Raw genomic sequence first — 25,448 nt, forward strand, 5'->3', positions numbered from 1 at the left:
TAAAAAATACTTCAATAATTTTATATTAAAATTTAATTGTACGATACGCCAGAAAATCAGTGCATTTTTACAAATAATTAACTAGATTTTTATGCTTGTGGTGTACAAAAATAACCGTAATAAATTTGTTTTAATGTATTTATTTCTCCTTTCCAATGCTATTTCAATAATTTAAAAGAACGAAAAATATAGGAAATATTTACAAGATTTTTTTTTTTTTGGAAAATCAGTTGAAAAGTGAATCTTTTGTTGATTTTTCTAATATTTGGGCTCTACTCGGCAGCAGAAGGAGTTGTCTGATCGAGTTGAGATTTTTTATACGTTTTATTGATGCCATTTGGCCAAAAATCCGCAGTAGCCGTAACCAGATTTCGAAAAAATCTGGTTACACCCTACGTGCAAAAATTACACAAACAATTCCTTCTAAAATACAAGAAAAATGTAAATTAAGTTTTTTGTTAATATTATTTTTTCACTAGTAAGAGAAACTTCATAATTAGGCCTAATTAAATCGAAAGCAACAGAATTTTTTTTAATTGTATCAAATACAGGACCTCCCTTGTAATACGAGAAACTCTAGTTCTTTACTAAACATTGATCCAGAAATCCCTTTTTTCGCAATTAGCGGTTATGCAACGTGTAAATGCCGCGAGATTTAAAATTTGATTTCTTACTCTACGACTACCATACTTTCTTCTCTCCTGTTGTCGCTCGAAAATAAAAGGAAAACAACGAAAATAAAAGGAAAATCAAAGGAAAACAACGAAAATAAAAGGAAAATAAAAGGAAAACAACGAAAATAAAAGAAAAATAAAAGGAAAACAACGAAAATAAAAGGAAAATGAAAGGAAAACAGCGAAAATAAAAGGAAAATAAAAGGAAAACAACGAAAATAAAAGGAAAACAACGAAAATAAAAGAAAAACAACGAAAATAAAAGGAAAACAAGGAAAATAAAAGGAAAACAACAAAAATAAAAAGAAAACAAGGAAAACAAGCGTTATTGGAATTAGACTACTCACTAGTAACGAAAGAAAACAGTATCCTTATAAATTATTTTATTTTCTACTTTGTTTTAAATTTTACTCGAATTCATGTCAGTGCCTTTTTGTTTTCACATCAGATCTTTTGTGTCTTCTTTCTGCCGTGTTAGCTCTGTGGAATATCATAATCTCTGGTTCTTGGTTGTATCCCAGCTGGCGCCAAGTGGGTTTTGAGATGAACAAATACCGTGTACGTAGGTTTTCCTATTTCTTCCTATATTTTACATTCCACCATTTCGTTCATTATCATCATCATCGTCTGCCTTAACCTCAAGAGCTTATTCGTGGTTAAGTGGTTAGCGTACGCGTTTTTGTCATGGAAGACCCGCGTTCGATTCCCGACGGGAGCTCATGTGGTTCGCATCCCATTTAAGATGTAGGTCCACGTCTCATATAGCCTCGCTGCTAAAAGGGACATGAAATCAGTCAATCTCTTTACTTAGGTGCATAAACGTGACATTTGTCGCTTCCTGAAGAGCACTAACTGTATTGGTATCTAATTGCTTATTTTGTTTTTATTTTATTTTCCTATAGGATAAACAAACTTCAGCATCGACACTGTTTATTGTGTCCAACGACGCCATGGGACTTTGGCTGGATATCTTAGGCTCCGTCTACATCATCTGTGTGGCTGTTATTTTCCTGGTGATATCGAAACAAAGTGCGTACAATTTAATAAGCAAGCATTCGTACTATAATTTTTGTCTACTTTTATTAATATTACTATTGTTATCTAGCACTATTAATACTATGATACTTGTACCGATTATGGCCCAGGTCCGTAATATGACACACAGACAATATCTCTGCAGATTTACGTTGGTGTTACTAGATGACAATATAAACTATGTCCTCATGACAAGCGTAAACATATTTGCGCGGCTCACAGGACATAGTTTATTTTGTCATCTAGTAGCACCAACGTAAATCTGCAGAGATATGGTGGGTGGGCCATATTATGGACCCGGGCCATAATCGGTACAAGTACCATAGCTGTATTTAGCTATAGGAGCACTCAGAGTAAGATCTACTATGTTATTTAAAAAAACGTTAAAGTAATAAATTCCACTGCACAAAAAAAAAATACAATGAGTTTCAGCAACCTAACACGGGACAAGTGATTAGGGGACACTGGAAAATAGAACGGGAATTCCATTTGTAGCCTATCAGGAGGCCTAGAAAAATTCTTAATAAATGAATAGTGAACATTTGCAATCTATATCTAACGTAAAAGATAAAATATATTAAATATATTAATGTTAGGTATTCTCTAATTTGTATACGTGAATGACCAATAAAGAATGATCATAAATTAATAAAACATAATTACCTGTACTAATCCTCCAATTATTGACGGTCTTTTCCAAAATAGTCTCCATTACATGCAATGAACTTATCCTAACGTGTTTGCCAGTCATCAAAAACATGCTGGAATCCATTTTTGGGTAGATCCTTCAAAATCTCCTCTACAGTATTCATGACTGTCCCTGAAGATGCGAAACACTGTCCCTGGTGTTTCTTCAAAGTTGGAAAAAAGAAAGAAATCAAAAGGGGCTAAATCAGGGCTATATGGAGGATGAGGTACACACGGAACGTTGATCTTTGGAAGATAGTCAACAGAATTTCTGTACTGTTCTTCGCGTGTCAATTCCATGTTGCCTTATGCGAAACTGAAACTACGTTGTGCTTGAATGGTTTCCAAGGTCACATTCCTGACGTCATGGACTTCAAACTTGCTCGATCTATTCGTCACTGTCCCACTACACAGACGTGTTTCGTTTTCTGTGCTTTACTGTTGTATTCACCTCATAAACACTAATGATTAGTCTTTATTGGTCAGCCTACTTACAACATAGTAAATCTACTTGTATAAATAACATGTCTTAAAATATATATATCAGGTCTGGCATTGAACTATTATGAATAAAACATGATATACACATAATTGTATTTATTTGTACCAAACAAATTTTACCAATCACTTTTTAAGTTAGCAAGGTGGCGAGAGCTACCTCGCAAGCCGATGGGAAAACGATTCATTATTTTTTTAAAAGAAAAAGAAGGAAATAACGACAGAAGAAATGGAAGAAAGAACGGTTGGGAGTGAAGGGAAAACGATTCAGTAACAAAGTAAAAGAAAAGAAATAAAAAGAGAAACGAAGGAGAAATCTTTCACTTCTGAATTATAAAACTACTTGGTCATCTCTATGAAATATAAAACAGAGATAAAGGAAAAGAAAATGACTTGTGAAGCGGAGGGAAGACGCTTTACTGAAAAACATTAATATGAGAAGGTTAATTTGTATAATTTAACCACCATTTTGACTAGAGAAATATCTTTAAATTGTAGTTATACGTACAATGGAAGAATGAAATTATAAAAGACGTTTGTTTCTATCTTGGCAGGTAATGTGGGAAGTGGATTAGCCCTTATGTCAGCGATCAATCTGATTGGAATGATGCCTTGGGGCTTAAGACTCTTCGCAGAAGTTCTCAGTCAAATGGTGTCAGTGGAAAGGGTTACGGAATACACTAGCGTTGACACGGAGAAAACAATCGAAGGCTCTGAAGGTAAGTACAGTATATTAAAAGTAAAATCTTACAAGTTGTTTAGCAAAACGAAACAACAAAAAAACAAATGTGGCCATTTACTGATGAGGCCATTGAATCGTATCATGCCCTCAAAAGCCAGTTACACGGTAAAACCTTTTAAGTTGGTCATCTCTATAATTTGCCTAATTTTAGTTAAACCTGCATTTTCAGTTAAGATATATATACTCTGTAAGTTGGCCACATATATTAGGATTGGCCGTATGAAAGGACCATTGCTGCGGATCAGGTTCAAGCGGAATTCGTACGAAAGCATCATTTCTTCCACTTGGTACAGGCGCAGAAGAAAGAATTCCTCCTTTTAAGTCATATCAAAGAGAAAAAATATTCCCAGCCCTGTTTGTTGGCAAGTGTTGAAGATTCTTGCTTATTGTGTGTCCTTTTGCCTCCAAGTGAACCAACCTCAGGCAAATGAGTTAATAGTCACGAAGGTTTTGCTTACCTTCATCGTGAAGAGAGAGAAGATATATAGATATGGCATTTATTTTACGTAGAGAACACAATAAAATATTTGTCTGCTGGTGATTCCCCATGAAGTAAGCGTCGGTGCATCACCGATGGGCAACTAGAGATATCTCGCTAAAAATTGGCGGCACCGCAGCGGCGATCCATGGTGGCCCCACTTCCGTTTTGAAAATTATACCACCAGCGGCAGAGATCCGACGAAACGCCAATGAACAACAAAATTACTCCCCCAAAATATGTTAAATCGCCTATATGCGTAATTTGTTTACATTAAGAAGAGTCTCAAAAACATTTTTAAAAAGTTTTAAAAGAAAGTGCTGCGGGGTGGGCGTGAACCACCAACCTTTGGATTACTAGGCGCGTGCTCCTCCGACTTGGCCACGGAGGCGATGAACAAAAAGTCGCTTGTAGAGGCATAAATTTTTGACGTATTTTTAATTTGGCTGATCAGAGTGCTCCTTTAACTATGTATATTCGACGATAACCGTTTGAGATTAGATAAAATCCGTTCGCCATGTAATTTTATAACAAATTAATGCGCGTCTATTTACTTTATTTCATGGTTCTCCCATATTCAGTTTAAAATGATCGGCTACAGTTGTCATCTAAATTCATACAATTATAAGCACTCATCTCAAGATTTTTCATTTAATGATGTAGAGCCAGGGGTTACTCTTCACCCCCGTAGGTCACTTTACGAACAATTCGGCAGGAAAAGAAAATAATATATAATAATAACCGCATGCACATGACTGGCGATACTTCGTGTTGATCCCTTCGCGATTCTCCGCGACAAATCGAAGAAGCGCAGCCCAAAATGAAGTTCTCGCTGCTACGCGGTGATAACTTCAATACCCCGACTCTAGATATCTCTTTCGACTCGACGAAATCCTCCGCCAGTGGTACACTAGCGGCAGTCCTTCGACGCGTCGCTATAGCGACGATCGACATTTACCGGCAAGTGGGCCACTAGGTGTTGGCGACTTTTACGGCATGGGGATATTTATCCTGAAAACCCAAACAATGTTTCGGAACTTCTACTTTGAATTCCGATAAAAGAATACACAACAGTGTTTGTTTTTTTTACAAAGATAAAATATTTTATACCATCTTGGCAGTTACATATGTTTGAAACATAAGAATTTTTGTTTTCGTTCCAAACATGAACACTTCGTACTTTCATACTATTATTACTTTTGAACATAGAATATGAAAATTGCTAAACTACAACAATGAAATGGCTAAATTGGCAGCACTGCTACCAGAGTCCTGCGTAAATCGCTCTCTCACGATACCACCCCTTGTACCGAACCGAATTTGTTCGTCATTGCATTCGCCTTTCCATCGAAATCGTAATCGTTCGCACGTAAACACTGTCCTTCGCAAACATCAATGTTTTAAAAAAAATTTGCTAATGTATTTCATTATACAAATACCTATTTGAGAATGAGAACATTTAGTGAAATTTAAAACATATTACCGACATGTACACTCGTGTCCAAAATTACTGTCGCATGTTTATAAATATGTTGTTGTAGGAATATAATTTGATAACGAATTCGCCCGGTATTTCTTATAATGTTAGTATGTGTATAATCGGCAAAGGCATGTAACTGGCAAATTTCATGTCAAAAGAGCTGTAAATAAGAACAATAAAACGAAAGTAAAACTTTCTTGTCCATTCAGCAACATTTTGTTTTACTCATTCTAATTTTCGTATTTATAATTCTATTCCTATGAAATTTACCACAAATATACATTTCCCGATCATACACATAGTATCAGTATTAAAAGTACCCTGCAAAATCATTATCAAATTATATTCTTACAAATAAGACAATTATAGATATGAGACAATCATTTTGGATATGAGTGTACCTATAATTAAAATCTTAGTTTTGTAATATGTAACGTTACAAGTAACATTTATGAATCATTGCAAGTATCAATTTTTCTATTAATTGATAGACTAGCTTCAAACCGATTTACTTTTCTTGCAGTGAAAGTTGAAAGTGCTTGGAAACCCGAAAAAGGTTCTATTGAATTTAGAGACGTATCCCTGAGGTATAAAGATAACGGTCCTTACGTTTTGAAAAATGTCAGCTTTAAAATAGAACCAGGATGGAAGGTAAGCTAAAGAATAATTTTATTTTTTAATATTAGCAGGGCCGGATATAGGTTTGCTGGGGCCTAAACTATTGAAATAATTGGGCCCTTTATGTGCCCAGATGAACTAGGTACCCTATATACAGAAATGAAGAAGCTAGTGATGTTTCAGGAAACAAGCTAGCATAAGGGGCTTCATTACTTACATTATAGAAACCTATACAACACGAAGCACTGTTGCTGTATGTAGATTTTACTTGTATTTTGTTTACTGTCTTTCTTATATTTTGAAGGGGGGCGCGGTGGCTCAGTGGTAGAGCGTTCACCCCTGGTGCTTGGGGTCCCGGGTTCAATCCCAGCCCCCGCCAAGTGAACTTTGTGGTGGACAAACACCGTGCTCGTGGGTTTTCTCGGGGTTCTCCCGTTTCCTCCCACTTTCTTCATTCCACCATTTCATTCATTACTCATTATCACCGTCTCCTTTAGCCTAACCGGCATAACCGTGGGACGTAAAACTTAAAGATTTCATTTCATTTTTTCTTATATTTTGGAAATGTATAACTAGTTTCTCGTTTCATTTTTGGGACCTCCAAGAGAGTGGGGCCCTAAGTTATAGCTTGTTTAGCTTATATATAAATACGGTACTGAATATTAATCAAGTAAACCGCCTCATGTACAGTCAGAAACAATATCAAGTATAAGTTAGGTATAACAAATGATAGCTTCAGCCTATACTTAATATTGTCTCTGAGTGTACTTGGAGGGCTTTGCAGTTACTTCCCTCAACACACTAATATAACTCTATGTTTGAAACAAAATTTCGAAGTTCATGTTCACCAAATAATTTAATTAGCAGCGTTTCCATAAGGAGTACAGTATGACTCATCATGCACCATTAAGATTTTAGGGAAGGATGAAAAATCATTAATTGAGACTAATGAACAACTTCCAAATATATAAAGTAATTAAATAAGATCAATATAGTTTAGAGCCAAGTTGTTCAAAGCCTGAGCCATACTAAATAAGTTAGATGGTTATACAAATTTCTGCAAACCAATAGTAGCACATTATGCCATGAGTTTTTATCCCTATATTAGCAGAGGTAAAATTCGATCTGAAAAGGTAAGGGGACGCATGACGTCATGCCGTCCCCGTGCCCATATTAATTATTTAGGAAGTGGAGGGACGAGGTAGATATTTTCTGGAAGTGGGGGAATGGCATCCGCCCGCGTTCCCCTTCACTTTTACCCCCTGTATATTAGAGAATGTGATGAACTTCAAATAGCTATTACACATGGTGCAGGGTCTCAGTACATACGTATATGATGTGTTTTAATCGGGTTTCTACTAATCTTACTGTGATTATTTATATTGGAGAGTTTTCCTGATCCACTTGTCACTTCACCTTAAGTTGCATCTAATACGACAATCGTATAATTTGCACTGATTAATGTGCAAATGATACGATTGAAGGAAAACATGAAACTTAACGTCTAATGCTCGGATAAATGAAATATGAATTACCAGGCCCGAGAGGATACATTGATTTATTGACATAAAATTTCAACGTAGAAAGCCAGTATTCCATAATACATGATTAAGATGATAAAATTACGAGGGCTTTCCAGAAAGTAGCAGATGTTTTGAAATAATAAAAAAAGTAACAGAATGAACAAAAACTAATTGTATTATATACATTTGAAAGGTACACTCTTAAGCTATTTTTACACATAATCGTCATGCAAATTAAGACACTTATCATACTGTGGCACAAGTTTTTCTATACCGTCACGAAAGAAATCTGTCGCCTGCGATTTCAACCACTGGCTTACACCGGCATGCAGTTCGGCGTCAGTATCAAAGCGTTGTGTAGCGAGCCATGTCTTCATCGCTGGGATGAGGTGGTAATCGTTCGGTTTCAAATCCGGGCTGTATGGTGGGTGATCGAACACCTCCCATCCAAAACCATGCAAGAGCTCTCGGATACGCTTGGCCGTGTGTACCATTGCCTTTCATTCATTATTCCATGTCAGTACACTTCACACAGTTGGCGATGGTTTTCAATTGGCTTGTGGTTCTTTTACCAAAAAAAACCTAATCACAGAATGCACATCACAAGAGGCGGGAATTTTTATTGCAGTGCACATTATTACACGTCACAGAAAGCATAGTAAGAGTGTCACAGTCCTTATGCTACCACAGTTGGATGAGTACTGAGTATGACATCGTTCTGACACCAAGATGGCTACTCTAGCCCCGAACACTGTCACGAAAGGTTAAAACGTCTGTCACTTTCTGGATAGCTTTCGTATAACAATTCTTGATGTGGGACACAATTCCTTATGCATAATGAAAGATCCCGTAGACTTCCTGTTGAAGAATTAGCGAACATTTATTTATGCCATCCAACGTTAATGGTAAGTTTTAAATTAGTGCTGTTAAAATTATTCGAAGAATTATTGGAAATTTTTCTGCCGTTTTCTGAATATTAGAACATCCAAATATTTATTTTCAATATTCGAACAGTAATTCGAATTCATTATTCGAACAATATTTCAAATAGTTATCCTTTATTTGACTATCCCATAATTCGAATAGTCCATAATTCGAACATTTGAATAATACATAATTCGAATAATGAATTATTCCAAAGTTAACAGCACTAGTTTGTATTTACGCCAATATCTTGGAGAAGTTTCCAGAAGATATATATACACCAAAGTAAGCAACTCATATCAAATATACTCAGTGGTAGAGCGTTCACCTCCGGTGCTTGGGGTCCCTGGTTCGATCCCAGCTCGCGCCGTATGGACTTTGTGGTGGACAAACACCGTGCTCGTGGGTTTTCTCGGGGTTCTCCCGTTTCCTCGTACTCTTCATTCCACCATTTCACTCATCTCTCATCATCACCGTCTCCTTTAGCCTAACCGGCATAATCGTGGGACGTAAAACTTATGGATTTCATTTCATTTCGTATCAAATATATGCAACTTTCTTGCAGACTCAGCATAATTAAGTTTTTTACAAAACTTTTTCTGAAATAGAGAATTATTGTTATTATTCAGTTCAAAATCTTTTGTCGTTGCGAATTCTGTCGAGGAATTTGAAGCTTAAAATATATAAAACATTTTTCATGTCTACTGTTCTGTATGGTTACAAAACATGGTCGCTTACTCTGAGGGAAGAACGTAAGCTGAGAGTTTTTAAGAATAAAATCCTGAGATGAATATTCGGAGCACAAGAGGAACGGGAATGAGGAATGGCGGAAACTTCATAACGAGGAACTACATAATTTATATGGTTTACCCAACATTGTTAGGGTCGTCAAGTCTAGGAGGCTCAGGTGGGCAAATCATACAGCCAGAATGGAAGAAAGTAGGAACGCTTTCAAAATTTAACTGGGAGTCCAATCGGAAAACGACCATTAGAAAGACCTAGGCACAGATGGGAGGACAATATTAAGATGGATCTCGCACAAATAGGAATACAAAATAGAAACTGGATCCAGTGGCTAAGAATAGAAGTCAATGGAGAGCTTTCTTGATTTCGGCATTGAACCTCCTGGTTCCATAGGCCATAGAGTTGTTTGGTTATTTAGTTATTCACAAAACAAAGTGAAATTAAACAATCGGCATGCCAAACACCTCAATATTGGTGGAAGCTACTCTTAGGTAGTCTTATACTGTATGTAGCTCACCCATCTAACTGTGGCTACATATAGGCTATTTTACCTTTTTTGGTTTTGACATACTAACCTATGGAAGTTTCATAAAACAGAACAATTTTTTGAATTTACATAACTTGCTGGAAATTTCAGTATTCTCCTTGCCAAATAGCTTCTACAATGTAGGATTTTTCAACACGTATTCGATTATATAAATTTGAATAAAATATTATTTTTCTTTGATTGTGATAAATATCTCATTATTTCTCCTGGTTTAATACATCACACAGTATTATTTAATGTTTATTGTGATTAATAATTTGTCTTGATTGGGAATGAATCAGGAAAATCATTGTTCCCTTAGGTTTTGCGATGAACTGTATTGGTCTTTTATAAATCTGAACAAAATACAGTAGGACGTCAAAATTCGAACGGGAAAATCCGACCCCGACCCCTAGAAGCATTTTACATTTTGTCTTACCGCTAGTGATAAACAAACTTGTGTGAAGTCAGTGTTTTTATCAATGGTCATTCATATGTAATTGTTTGTCATACATATTTTTATTTTCATTTTCCCTTAGGCCTATACAAGTTAAGTTTTAAGTGTGAGTTACAGGAACAATGTAATTTAGTGTACGAGCAGGTTCTTCAGAAACATTAAATGTAAGTAGCTTACGTACGGTATTCAAATTACTGTAGGCCTAGTTACTGTATAGCCACTGTATCGATAAAAGAGCATACCGTACAGTATATTTAAGCCTAAATGACATTTTCTTAGTCATTTTCGAAAATCCGAACTACCTGTAATCCCAATTAGTTCGGAATATCGACGTCCTACTGTACAACATTTTGTTTCCTTGTTTGTGATAAAACACCACAATAGTTCGATATGAAATTGATTTTCAGGTGGGGATTGTTGGTAGATCAGGGGCTGGAAAATCCTCTTTAGTTGAAGCATTGTTTAAAATGGCACCGATAGAAGGAGATATCTTGATAGATGGCGTAAGCGTCCATTCCTTGGAGCTCCACCAACTCCGCAAAGGATTGTCGGTGATTCCTCAACAGATCTCCACTTACTCTGGAAATATCAGGGATAATTTGGATCCCTTTCAACAATTTATGGATTACGAACTTTGGAAAGTTCTAGAGAAGGTAAGTATATGTTTTGTACTTGACATAGATATATATTCAGAAGTATAATTTTTGAGGAACTGAAACAGGGACGGATCCAGGACCGACTTCTGGGGGGGGGGGCGGTGGGTTGTCATACTGCTGCTTTTATGGGCTCCAAACTTTTGGATGGGGTGTATATATATATATATATAAAATAAGAAAGTTTCCTCTTCTGTGGGGGGCGATCGTTCCCCCTGGATCCGCCCCTGAGCTGAAATAACATAGTTTCGTCCTTTAGAATAAAGTAGGAGGTTATTTATTGTTGTTTTGTCTCCATGTCCGACCAAACTTTGAAGTATTTTATTGTTTAGGATTAATTTTCTTATGTATTATACAGGGTGGCCCAAAAGTAGGTATACAGTCCAGTACTGATGAATTCATTGCTTTTTACATCATTTCTTATTGTTATCCATCAGGTAGACTTAGTTTATTTATTATTTGTTCTTTATGCCTTTTTACTTATATCTTAAACTCAGAACACCCAAAGCAAATAATCTTATAAGCTAGTATGTTATACTTGATAAATGCAGGGGTATATACCTACTTTTGAGCCATCCTTTATTTTGAATTTTTTCGTGCTACGATTCGGCTCTTTTTGATTAAAGAGGGTGCACAGTGGTAGGAAATCCCAAAAAGCTGGACAAAAATTAAAAAAAAAAAATGATTTGAAAACTTGTAGGTCTTGGGTCGTATAGTATATTCCAGGCCCCATCCACGGAGGCCCTCCCCCTAATAGGGATGCATATGAGACAAGATTTGAGGCTGTCTCGTCTCGAAACTGTGCTGTAAAAGTGATGTCTCGACTCGAAAAATGTATGTTTTTCTATTGGAAGGGCTGTGTCTCGACTCGAATTTCGTCAGGAAAATTCTCTCTCGACTTGTCTCGTGCGTATCCCTACCCCCTAAATTTTTACTACTCCTCTAAAATTCTCACGGTAGGCTTACAGATGAACTATAATATGTTTGGATCGCCCCCCGTAACATCTACCGGCCCCTCTACATTTTTCGGCTGGGTACGGGCCTGTAGTAGAATGTTTGAAGTATCAGATTTCGTTAAAATACCCGTCCCTTTGTAACCTGCAGAGAAGATACCGTACTTTACGGACTACAAGGAGCATCTTAATTTTTAAGCAGATTTTTTTAAATACCGTAACATATTTACCATTTTTATTATTAGATTGCAAAGCCAGACTAAAAAAATCTTATTTTATAAAACCGAACTGACCTTTAAAATCCCTACGGTTCGCCTTGTTTCCAGTTTTTCGCAGAGTTTACGGTCTATGTATTGTAGTCTGTAGTTCTGAGTTTGTGATGGCGTAGCGGGAGGGAGAGAGCGTTAGCAAGCTTGTGAATCACCGCAACTCCTTCTTCTTCTTCTTCTTCTTCTTCTGCGGTTGCAACTTGCCTTAGCGAAGATCGCTCTCCCGGCAATTATATACGGTATGATGGAAAGATAAAGATGAGGAATTGAGATGAATCTTTAGACATGCTTATAAGATGCTAAATAACTTAGTTCTTTGTAAATAAAGATAATAAGCAGTAAGAACAGGTGGGGATAAGGTGAAAATGAATGAATCTACATTAAAAGAGCCAGAACCCTGAAATTTATGAAGAATAGAGAGAAATGGCGGGCGATATTGTTGATAGAGAGGGCAAGAGAAAATGAGATGATCGATAGAGCTAGTATCGAGACCACAATTACAAAGTGGAGTAGTACGTTTTCGGAGAAGATATAAGCGTTGGGGTGTATACAGAATGTGAAGTCTGTTGCGGAGCAGAAAATGGAGGTAGGAGGGAGAGAAAGGATGTTGAGTAAACCAAGATGGAGAGCGGAGAAAGCAAGGATGGTACCAATACCAACGTACCTTTGTACAGGAGGCATTATAAGCAGTCCAGCGTTGATAATGAAGTGTAATAAGTCGTGGAAAAAGGTCAATAGGCGAGACTGAAAGATCTATGGGAGTGCCGTGCAGGGCTCCGAAACGGGCTGCAGCATCGGCAAGAAAATTCCCGAGGATGTTGACATGGCCTTTGGACCAAATTAAGCAAGTAGTATAGTTGAGGGAAGTCCGACGGTATAAAAGAAAACGGATTTCATAAAGAATCCAGGAGGATTTTGAAGTCCAGGGGGAAGATTGTAAAGATTGGAGGAGAGATTTAGAATCAGTGGCGATACAGATAGATGTATACTGATGCTGGAGAGAATGAAGAAGAGTCGCAAACAAGGCATAAGCTTCAGTGAGAAAGGTAGAGACATAATGGGGCAGTTGAAAGCTGAAACATTGTTGAAGAGAGGAATCGTAGAAGGCTGATCCCAAATGCACGCCCTGGCCAGAACCATCGCAGTACAAATGAGCAGTGTCCTGAGGGAGAGGGTAATGGATGAAGAAAAGCAATGTTGGTAAGTTGCGGGAGGGAAAAGGTGGGTGGAAGGGTATTGGGGAAAAATGATAGAAAAAGATTGAGAAAAACTGGATGGTCATGCAAGTAGCAAAGGAGAGTATACGTGCGCTGGATGTGTAATAGATGTGGTGCAAGATCTAGGTAACTGGAGTATATGAAAGGGAGAGATGCGAGATATGGAGAACGTTTGCGACCTGTATGAAGGTGTCGAAGCAGAGTGAGTTTAGGGAGGAGAGAGGATCGTGTAAATTGGAAACGTTGAAGACAGAATTTGTCTGAGAGGTGTTTCAAGTGAATTGCTAAAGGTGGAACTCGGGTCTCAGAATAAAGCGCAGTGGCAGCAGTGGTGGAAGGGAGACTAAGAGTACGGCAGAGAGTAGTATATTGAAGGGATTTGAATTTTTGAAAGACTCTAGAAGGAGATGGAGATAGAAAGAAACCACCATACGTTAAAATAGGTAAGTAAACCTGTTTGTATAACAGGAGGAGAACACGAAAATCTGTAGACCAAGTAGAAGTAGAAATAGAACGAATTACACGTAGGAAGGATGATGTTTTTTGATGTAGAAGATGATAATGGGGGGTCCAACGTAAAGAAGAGTCTAAGACGATGCCAAGGTATATAACTGAAGAACGGCGAGGAAGAGTGATATCGGTGAAAGTAAGGGAGGGTAGGGCAGGAGAGCGTTTGCGAGTGAAGACTAGAAAGGAAGTTTTGTTCCAGTTTATTCTTAAGCTATGTGTAGAACACCAGGTGGAGAAAGTGATGAGAGCAGAAATGAGTTGAGGTATAGCTAGTTGAGGGGAGGGAGAAGTAATATAGAAGACTAAATCATCATAATAGGAAAGAACCCGGACAGTGTTACTGGTTTGGCGAAGAATCGGGGCCAGAAAGAGATTGAACAAAAGAGGAGATAATACGGAACCTTGAGGAAGACCTTGGGAAGTGGTGCGACCTTCAGAGAGTTGGGAACCGAGGCGAAGATACAAGATACGTTGGACCAGAAGATTGTAAATGATGCGGAGATATTTCGAAGGTATGCCTTGTTGCCAAAGTATATCTATGAGATCATAAAGGGGAACAGAGTCATAAGCCTGAGAAAGGTCAATAAAGACGGCAAAAACAAACTAGGTACGGGAAAAAGCAAGCCAAATATCAAAGATAAGAACAGACAGACAGTCAGAAACACTGGAACCTAGTCGACAACCGTATTGTTGCTTGTAAAATAAAAGGTGGTGTTCACAGAACCATTGGAGGCGTTGTTTCAGGACATGTTCGAAGACCTTTAAGAGACATGAGGAGAGGGCAATAGGACGATAATGTTCAGCGATACCTGGTTGTTTTGTGGGTTTGAGGATGGGAATAATATAATCTTTCCACGGAGGGGGAATTCGTTCAGAAAACCATACAGTGTTACATAAGGTGAGTAGGAAGTTCTGGTACAGTGGAGGAAGATGTTGTAGGTGGCGGTAATGTATACCGTCTTTGCCAGATGAGGAGTTGGGTAGACGGGATAAGATGGGAGAAAGTTCAGACATAGTGAAAGGAAGATGGATAGGGGTTGATGGTTCTGGAGAGTATAGAGGAGAAAGCCAGAGAGGAGGGAAGAGACATGTGGATGGTGCTAACTGGGAATGGAATTGATGAAGCCAAGGAGAGGAAATAGATTCACCAGAGAGAGGACGACATGTCTTGTTACGAAGGGACCGGTAAAATTTCCAAATGGAGGATAAAGAGGAACCATAACGTAGGTTGGAACAAAATTGGCGCCAGGCATTACGACGGGTTTGTTGTAGAATACGGGTCGTAGTGGCTTGGGTTTGTTGATATACCAGGAAATTGGAATAGGAGCGAGTGGTGAGGTATGTTTTAAGGGCTTGACGCCGTCGGAAAATCCATTGCTGACATTCCCTAGTCCACCATTTAGGATAAGGAGAATGGACAATAGAGGAACGAATGGAGGAAGAGGGATCAGAGTGGGAGTGTGATACTGCTAGAGAAAGGCGAGAACAAAAAGCAGTGTGAAGATGGAGAGGATCACTAGACGAGGGAGGGGGAGAGAAATGGTCAAAGCAGGAAGAATAAAGGGACCAATCGAGGTTAGTAGAATATGGGCGACCTATAGAGGAGGAGGATGGGAAGGGAGGAGAAGTAGAGTTATGTAAAATGATGGGGAAGTGATCACTGCCGTAGGGGTCGGAAGAAACAGTCCATGTAAGGTGGCTAGAGTAAGCTGGAGAACAAAAGGTGAGATCAGGTGCGGTAGGAAGTTTACGGGGACGGGGAAGACGCGTAGGAGTACCAGTATTCAGAAGAGTACAGGGTAAGGTGGGAAGTAGACGATACAGAGCAGAGCCAGCGGGGTTGGAAAAAGGAGCTCCCCAGAACGGGTGATTACAATTTACGTCACCGCCTACAATCCAAAGAGGGGAAAGGAAATTAAAAAGATAGAGCCAGAGATGATCAGGAAGGTGAACGTGAGGAGGAATGTAAAGGTTAACCAGGGTGAGAGAGTGAACGGTGACCATTTGACATTGAGCTTCTGGGTATTGGATGGGAGGAGGGTGTAGAACATAGGGTAAAGCATTATGAATGCCGAGAGAGAGTCCCCTTCGACCGTCTGGGCGAACATCATGAAGCCAATGGTAGGAAGGGGTGTTAAAACGGTAGGAATCTGTAATCCAGGTTTCTTGGAGTAAGAGAAAAGACGGATGGAATAGAGATATGAGGTGATGTAAGGCATACATTTTACTGCGAGAACTCCTCATGTTCCATTGTAAGAGAGTAGAAAAGCAGGAACCAGATGATTTTATAGTGAATGTGATTGTAATAGCTTGAGTATGGTGATGCAAGATTTACAGTCGGGAGGAGAAAATTTATGTTGCGATTTTTCTAAAATAGAAAGGATAGAAGAAACAGCGGAGGAAAAAGAAGGTATAGGATCTGCCGCATTTGACGGTTTCTGAAAAGCTGTGACAGTGCTGGGAAGGGGAGAAAACGCTAAAGGAGATCGTTCAGTTGGAAGAGATGGGGGACGGGCAGAGAAAGAAGGCGAAGAGTGAGGACTAAGAGAGCGCTTTTTTCTAACACCGGAAGGAGAGGAAGGAGAATGAGAAGTAGAAGGCCGAGAAGTAACAGCTGAATATGAAAAGGAAGCGGAGGTAGGGATAGAGGACGGAGTAAAACTAGAATTGGCAAGAGAGGGCGAAGTAGAATGGGGAAGTGGATCTTCCTTTAAGGAGCGTTGTGCAGGGGTCGTGGTTAAATAACGTCGTTTGGCATCGGTATAGGTTAGACGTTCTGTAGCCATCAGAGTATTAATTTGAATTTGTATAAGGCGTTCAGGACACTGAGGGAAGGTAGCCACGTGGTCACCAGCACAGTGCTTGCATTTTGGAGATGCAGAGCAGGAGGTAGAGGGGTGGCCGGGTAGGCCGCACCTAACACAGGATTGTTTACCACGGCAGGCCTGCTTAAAATGGCCGTAAAAAAGGCAGTTAGTACATTGCTTTAGTCTCGGAATATATGTTTCAACGGGAAGGTGAAAATAGAAAAGGTTGCAATGGGAGGGGAGAGTGTTGGCATCAAAAGTGACTACGATTGTTCCGGTGAGGATAGAAGAATCCGTAACAGAAGGTGGAGAATGGGAGGTTGGAGGTAAAGAAGAGTCAGAGGTAGGGGGAACTGTAGAAGCATCAGACGAAGAACGTTTACGAAACATACGGCGAACATGTAAGATTGGAGCGCTACTGCGTAACGCAGTGATGAGTTCATCGTCCGTTAAGGACGGATCGACTCCTCGTAAGATACCCTGAGATGAAACGGCGTAATTCGGAATGTAAGCACGCCAATTATGTGCCGCTAATAAAGGATGTTGTAGGAAATCGTTGGCTGCTTTGCCAGTTCGAAAAAAGACCTTTAAACTCTGAGGGCCAAGAGTGCGAATATCGGTAACATCTGTGAGATTGTTATTATATAAGAGTCGACCTACTTTCATGGGATGTTGTTTGCCCAAGACAGACGTGGAGGACACGTGGACGACATAAGGTCCTAGATGGTGATTTTTATAGCTGTTATTGGTAGTGTGTGCATAGGGCACATTTGATACATGAGAATTGGAAGAATTAGTAGACGATGAAGTATCCATAGTAGCTGATTGGAGCACGTGTCCGTCTGAGGAGGCTGCCATATTTGGCAGCGACGAAAGAGAAAAAAAAATTAAAAAACCTTGCACTAATGCACTACACACTTAGTAAATAAAAGGAAGAGAACACTACACAAGTCAAATACACTATAATGCGAGAAAAACAAAACTAAATAGCACTCGAAATCGGCTGTAGACCTAGCACAGAAGTACACTCAGTCGAAGCTCACAACGTTCACCGCAATTCATGGTAGTCGCATCGGTGCACTGCTGCTACCAGTTGAATCCAATGTTGCCAGATCGGCATCGAATATATGGCTATTTTTAAGACTAGCGGGAATTTTAAACCAAACACTGGACATTTTTATATTAATTTTGAGTATAAAACGTACCCGAATTTTGGATGAAATTTTTCGAACAAAAAAGTGCGTCTTAAAGTTCGTAAAATAGGGTAGTCATTTGAAAAGTGCCGTTTGACCGGTTCGGATGTAATGAACTTGAACGCGAGGAAAACACTTTGATTTAAAGTATCGTAACTTTGTTAATTTCAACTTTTTTTTTTTTTTTTTTGTATTTTCAAAATGGATAAAATAGATGAAGATATCTAAAATTGACATTTAAATAATTTAAACTGAAGAAACAATTGAAGTTATTACAAACTATCATTAAAGTTAAAGAAAAAAATAAAAAATAAAAAAGGAGACAAGTGCAGAAAAACAGTTATGAATTCCGCAAATTGATTTTACGACACACGCAATACTATAAACTAACGAAATTCACAAAAAACAATGTCGATAAGTGTCCTTGCATAATTTATGCACTTGTTTCCCAATAGATATCAAGAATACAAATTTTTACAGTTATTAGTAATTTGTATAGCAATAATAAATACATATATTATTTTGTGATATTACAGTTTATTTCATAATCATTTTGAATTTTGAAATTCTGACTTTATAATCGTTATCAGTGACCTCCAAAATATGATGAAACTAATTTTCAGCCTATTTGGAGATTTTTAAAAACATTTTGCCCGCTATATTGGATCCGCTATTTTGAAATTTTTGATTTTTGTCCTCATAATCCACTGTTGCCACACTTGGTACAATTGTACCAAATTCAGCCCTTTTTGTCATTCATCAGCCCGTTGGTACCACGCTGGCATTTTCAGCCCCTTTTGTGAAAAAGTTGGTACAATTCTATCAAATTCAGCACCATTTAACAAATACTTGTCTCACTTTCAAAAGTGTCAGTAAGACTTTTCCTACATCTCACGTTACTCATACTGTGTATTGGACTCTTAAAAAATGCTGTTGAATATTCATTCTGTGACGTTGCACTGCGTAACGCTTCAAACTATACCGGGAAACAAATTACGCTAAATCAGTTCATCCATTGTGACCTAAAATTAATAATATTGTGTTATGATGTCTTTCAGGGAAGATTCTAGGATCCTGGACCGGTTTTACGTTGTTTACAAATGTCAATTTAGTAGCCTTCTTTGGTCATGAAATAAGCCTGAATAAAGTGCAATAACTTATATTTTAATATTTTATTATAACGTAGTTTACACACTAACTCGGAGCAGTGTTAAATTCAGACATTTTCACCCGGGGAGAACGTGAACTCCTCGGGGGGCAGTTTTTTTTTTGCAAGAAAGCAGCATATTTAACAATTCCATTCATATGCACATCTTACCTAATATTGAGACTACTTGCTGATAAATATTCAATGTGAGATTATAATTAAAAAAAAAAAATCGTTTAATTTTACCTAAAACATTAAATAAAGACTGGCAAAAATATTTTAGACTAAACTTTAACTGCTATTTACAGTAGCTATTTTTGTTACTATTTCTTATATTCAGTAGTTACTGTTTGTTACTAATTTAGAAGTTTATAAAAAAGATTTAAATTAACTCAAATATTTTTTGTCCTAAAACAAACATACATAGGAATATCTTAACAAAATATTATCATTCTTTCTCACACTTCTGATTCTAAATAAAGCATATTAACCTTGGTTTCTTCATTGCATACACATCAATAGTTTAGAGTACGGAATCTTCAATAGGATTAGTGCCGTGTCGTGGAAAATCAGCGCTTGGTGCGAGAGTATGCGACGGCAGCCCATACATGTGAGTAAGGTCGACACCCCAGCCGCGAAAGGTGAGAAAATTTTAAAAAGTAAACCCTGCTTTTTCTTGATTTCGAGCACTTTTTATTACTTTTTTCCTTTCATTTTATATATGTGCACATGTCCACATGTGCATATGTGTTTCATTGCTCTCTTTTTTCTTTCCTTCTTTTCTTTTTCCCTCCCGAATTTTGCGCCCCTTACTTCGGCGCCCGGGGCCATTGCCCCGCTTGCCCCTCCCCCATGGCACGGCACTGAGCAGGATCTTCGTCATCTTCAATAGCAATCTTTCACTTATATACTACTATTATATTGATAAATTCTATATAAATCTCTAACCCAAGAGGGATAACTGTTTCTCCCCTGATCCCTCTGAATCTCACCCTTTAACTGACTTATTTTTAGTTAAAGAAGGGTGTGTTTACTTCAACAATCGTAAAACACATTTACGTCTGTTACTTCCGATGCGAAAAATGGGATTTAGGCGCTCTATTTCAAATAATGCAAGAAATGTACATTTTCAAGAACTGAAGTCTGCTGACATCAGAGATCATATGGAATGATCGAAAGATCTTTCCTATCTTTCCTTTCCTATCTCAATCTGTGTTAGTGCTACCTACTAATATATAATATAGGGCGAGAGTATAGTACCTACTAAAATACAAACCTTTCTTCAACAGTTGACAATTTCATGTTCTGTCAAACTCGGTCATAGCGTTAAGAAATACAGGTCTTATTGACTATTTTGGTATTCTATCTTAGATGTTACGGGCCTTATGCAGAGACGTTTTGACGTATGATTAGAGTCATACTAAAAGCATGACTACTGCAGGAAACATATGTTAGTCGAACTCTTTAGTATGGCACTAATAACGCGTCAAAACGACTCTGCATAAGGCCCTACATGTTTAATATTTATATAGAATGGGTCTGCGTCATTTATATGAATATTGAGAGATCGGATTTCGTCTGCACGTGCACGGAAAGAAATGCAAATAATTGGGTGAAGTAATTTCTACATTTTGTGACTGAAATTTTGAGAGTTTCTCCGGGGGGATGAATTTTCTTCGGGGGGAGATTCCCCCGGGCTACCCCTTGAACTCATCCCTGACTCGGAGATTATTGATTTGTTCCTCGTTTTATGTATTTTTTTCCATAATACCGTTTTGGTTTACTGGTCACTTTGAAACAGAGGCGCGTTTGAGTACATACCGAAGATGATAACTGTTTCTCCTTTTAATTTCCGGCCTATGTTATACTTCCTACGTGTGAGAAAAGTTTTATCTACTTCCATCAGTGGTGCCCCCCTTATGTCCATGACGCACCCCCCTATTGTCTATCCGTAGGTGTTCTTCCATGAAAAAATCTTTTCGATTAATTTTTACACTCCCTCAAACATATTTATATAGATTTTTAACCCCCCCTAAATATTTCAATGACGCAGTTTGCGTCATAGCCCCCCCCTCTGTGGGCACCCCTGGAACTTCCATGGTTGTTCGAGGTCCTATTTGTATGTTTCTAAAAAATAATTTTTAAAAGGCCACTTTCTTGATTTGGACTCTTGGAAGAGGGAGGGAGTGTTCTAGAACTTTACCTCTTTTAGTTTCGTATTATAGAACCATGTATTACACTGGTATAAAATTAATGAATTCAGCCCGTTTTGTTTCAATTTGGTACTATTTTTCAGCCCACTCCAGAGCTAGGACTGTGGCAACACTGTCATAATCGCAATCAGCTACCTCGAATGTCTAGATATTCATAATGTCATGCAAATTGAACAACGTTTTCATATATTGACCAGCTTTTTGGGATTTCAGCCCCCACTTAGGGTTGGCAGAAAATGAATTATGATAATGAAATGAATGCTAAAAGAACAATATACAGGGTGTTAATGAAATAGACTGACAAACTGTAAGATGTCAGTTTCCTCATATCCAATTGAAAAAAAAAATCCTATGAGCTTACGGGAAAAGTGCATAGTTTCAGAGCTAGGACCGTCCAAAGTAGGGGCGTTATTTAGGAGGGGCAGGGAGAGGCAAGTGTTCCCCCCCCTGAGCTTGAGATTTGTATAGATTTTAACAATAGAATAGTAGTAAGTCAGTGAAAAACACGAAGTTCTACTTATATCAAGAGGTCTTCCACCCCCACCCCCCCAAGCAAAATCTGAAATGACGCTCCTGGTCCAAAGCGTAGAAAAAATAGATTTTAATACCTGTTATTTCGAGCACGAGAAACCGTGGGGTGTTGGCACGCATCAGTGTAAAAGAAGTCACACATACACCATCCAGACATGTATATTTCACCAATGTACAATTGGAGCGCATGGTATTCTTCATAGAACGTAAAGAATTCTCAGATATGATTGAACTCAAAGACAGGTCGAAAGTTGGCAAAACGTAAGTTTTGACAGCAATGAACATGAAAGGTATCAGCGGAAAATCGAAAGTGTTATGGACACCCAGTTCTATGTAGTGATACCAACTTGAAACGCTATAAAATCCCATCTCCAGTAGCAAAAAATCCCATTTTGCATCTTAATTTCCCACATTGTATTATTATTATTATTATTATTATAAAATATTATCAGTGTTTAACAGGAAAATGTCTAAAATTAGACATATGCCAATCGGTAGAACAAAATAATATGCGTCAGTATAAAATCTCATGCGTAGATTTCCAGAAATTGAGAAAAGCAAATTATTTTGTAAACTTAAAAATTGATACTCAACGGAAACCAGACGGTCTGTTAAGATCAGGCTCATACCAGAAATGCCAACCTGAGGCAAAATATTCCATTTTCCCTCTGAATTTCGCACATTGTACTATTAATGATAATTGAAATAAAATATGAAATGATACTTATGTATGAGTTTGACGTTTTCTTTTTTTTCAATTTCAGGTTGAATTATCAATAAATTAAGGTTTTCTACTTTTATAAAATGATTTGTGAATAACTATTTTCCTTAGACAAGAACAAGTATGTTTTGTTATGTCGTCAGAAATGCAGTGACTCCATCAAACCATCACCTTATACTGAACCAAATGATACTACAAAATCTTGTTCTCCATACATTACTTGTGGAAACTTTGGAAATTAATTACTTCTCGTTTAATATTTTACTTTCTTCTTTTCATTCGTTCCTTGTTTTGTTTTCTTCTTCTTTTGTGTAAATTTCGTAAATAGAGCATAAATAACGTTTCTTGCTACTTAATTCTTGAGGAATCACGTGTGATTAAGTCACTCCTCACCAGCATGGACTTTCCGATAACAAAGAAATTACTTCAGACTAAACATTGACAACACTGACACACTTGTTGATGACTCATTATGTCTACTTCTCGCTTGTTTTTGTTCGCGTGGATTATACATAGAGTGAAAAATCCCATATATGCTGTCAATTTCGAAGAAAATTCCCTTTATTCCATTCCGAATAATTAATGTTAAAAAATCCCACGAAATGGGATTTTTCCCACGGGTTGGTATCACTGGTTCCACGGCTCCTCGTGTTCTGAATAACACACACTGCGAATAATTTTTTTCATACGTTGGGATGGCCGTATGCAATTTACCCACATACTCGTATGAGATTTTCTTTTCTTATTTTGATGTGAAAAAGTACTTACAGTTTGTTAATCTAGTTCATTAATACCCTGTATACACCTATGTCCTGAATGGGATTCAAACTCAGAAATGCAACTAGGTTAATTGCCCCCCTGGTCAAGACCTCGCCTTAGCGCCTCCCCCAAAACCAAAACGCTCCCCAACTACACCTGATATTGGCATCACACAGTAATTCTCCTATTCCATTTTTTTCTTCAAGTGGTAAAGTTTGTTTTCAAATTACAGTACATAATTTAATTTTTAGTACAAGATAAAACACCAAACTAATTAGTATTTGATTGCCAAATAATCTGAGAATAGCATGCTTGTCATATTCTTGACATAGTTTTATCATAATAACTACAAATCACAATGTTTTTAGAATTATATCGGGACGTATTATATATATGTGTAGAATGAATCAACAGCCTGTTACTTTAGAATATAATATTTAAGTATTACAAACACTCAAGCTGTTGTCTCGAGTATTATACTGGGACATTTTGCAAATCTATTAAATCAGTGTAAGTTAAATGAAAACACAAAAAGCTGGAATTAAAATTTAACTTTACGAGTTCTTTTGGTTTTTACAATGTCCTCAAAAGATAGCTTTGAAGCTAACTTATGCTTTATGGATATGATCCTAAGATTGGGTAGTCGTTGTTGTCCTGTTAAGTTTCTGAGGTAATTTTTTATGATCTTTAGTTTGCTAAAATTCCTTTCCTTGCCTTATTAGTGAAATTAAGTATTTGGCCAGTTTTGCGCCTCCCAATCCGGCGACCGGGGCACAAGCCCCGTTTGCCACTCTTAATTACGTCACTGTTCAAACCCACAATATTCTGCCTTACGATCGCTAACCAAATGCCTTAGACGTCTTAACCATGACAAAGAGATTGTTTTGTGTACAATAACGTTATTACTTTTCTTTTCTTTAGGTAAAGTTAGACAAAGTACTGAATAACTTTCCAGCAGGATTGTACACTCGAAATTTGAATGAAGGAAGCAGTCTAAGCGTAGGACAGCAACAGCTCATTTGCTTCTGCAGAGCCATTCTACAAAACAACAAAATCCTAGTTCTTGATGAAGCAACTGCTAATGTTGATCCAAGGTACGTACTAACACCGGTTGCTTTTGTAAAATTTAAATACTGTTCAGTTCATAATCTAATTATCATCTACATTTTGTGATCTGAGAGACAGAATATTATCAAGTAAAAAGCATAGCATGTGCCGATATACAAGCCTTATCCTTGGTTGAGAAAGTTGATTTTCAACAGTTATCAAACATGTAGAATCAAGGTTTGTGAAAAATTAGCTCAACCTCCTTCTAGATATTTATAGTATAAGTAAGAGATATACCAATAATTTCAAAACATAGTCAAATATAGTCTTATGTATGTCACATTAGCATTAGGATTAGGAATTTGATTTCTGGGCTTTTGGCATCAATGAACATTTTAGCCCGTCACTAGGATTAGGATTAGGAATTAGATTTCTGGGCTTTCGGAATCTATGGCCATGTTACCCCGTCACTAGAATTAGAATTAGGAATTAGATTTCTGGGCTTTCGGCATCTATGGCCATGGTAGCTCGTCACGTTTGAGAGATGATGTCCGTCGGCGTTCACACTATCGAAGGAAGAAGCCTGGGACCTGTATGTTATGTACCATCCCGGCATTTGCCTGTTGTGTATGAGGAAAACATCACCCAGAATGGCTGGTCTGAAAGAGCTTTTACGCTTTTTCGACCGAGTGTACCTACCGGGAATCAAACCAGAGACTGCTTGTACTAAAGGCGAGAGTGTTAGCGACTATAACATGCGGGGCCATTGTATGCCACATTAAATAGGTAGAAATATACTTCGTAATTCTAAAAAAAAAAAAGTATAGTTACAAAAATACATAATTTTGTATTTTTTTAAATGCTGCTACATCCAATGAAGTGTAAAAGTAATTATTAAATAAGTGCAGACGTAAGTTAATGTACGCCTAATCATTAGAGTTGTTGCCTATTAACAAGGAAATAAGGTATCGGTAAATGTCTGTTAAATAAGGTTATCCTGTAGATACTGTTAACATCAAATCTAAAAAAGGAAAACGAAAAG

At 37.7% G+C, this 25,448-nt stretch overlaps 1 protein-coding gene across 1 annotated transcript in view; it reads left to right on the top strand.

Annotated features, from left to right (window-relative positions):
* Nucleotides 1–25,448, top strand: part of LOC145670519 (ATP-binding cassette sub-family C member 4-like) — a 195,339-nt gene that overhangs the window by 155,010 nt on the left and 14,881 nt on the right. Inside the window, exons 19-23 of the mRNA XM_081739286.1 lie at nt 1,577–1,703; nt 3,449–3,613; nt 6,118–6,245; nt 10,794–11,039; nt 24,281–24,453. Of these exons, the coding sequence (XP_081595412.1) occupies nt 1,577–1,703; nt 3,449–3,613; nt 6,118–6,245; nt 10,794–11,039; nt 24,281–24,453 (839 nt within the window). The remainder of the gene's footprint in view (nt 1–1,576; nt 1,704–3,448; nt 3,614–6,117; nt 6,246–10,793; nt 11,040–24,280; nt 24,454–25,448) is intronic.

The sequence above is a fragment of the Thermobia domestica genome, chromosome 14 (assembly GCF_964235325.1).
Source record: "Thermobia domestica chromosome 14, izTheDome1.hap1.1, whole genome shotgun sequence".
Taxonomy (NCBI): domain Eukaryota; kingdom Metazoa; phylum Arthropoda; class Insecta; order Zygentoma; family Lepismatidae; genus Thermobia; species Thermobia domestica.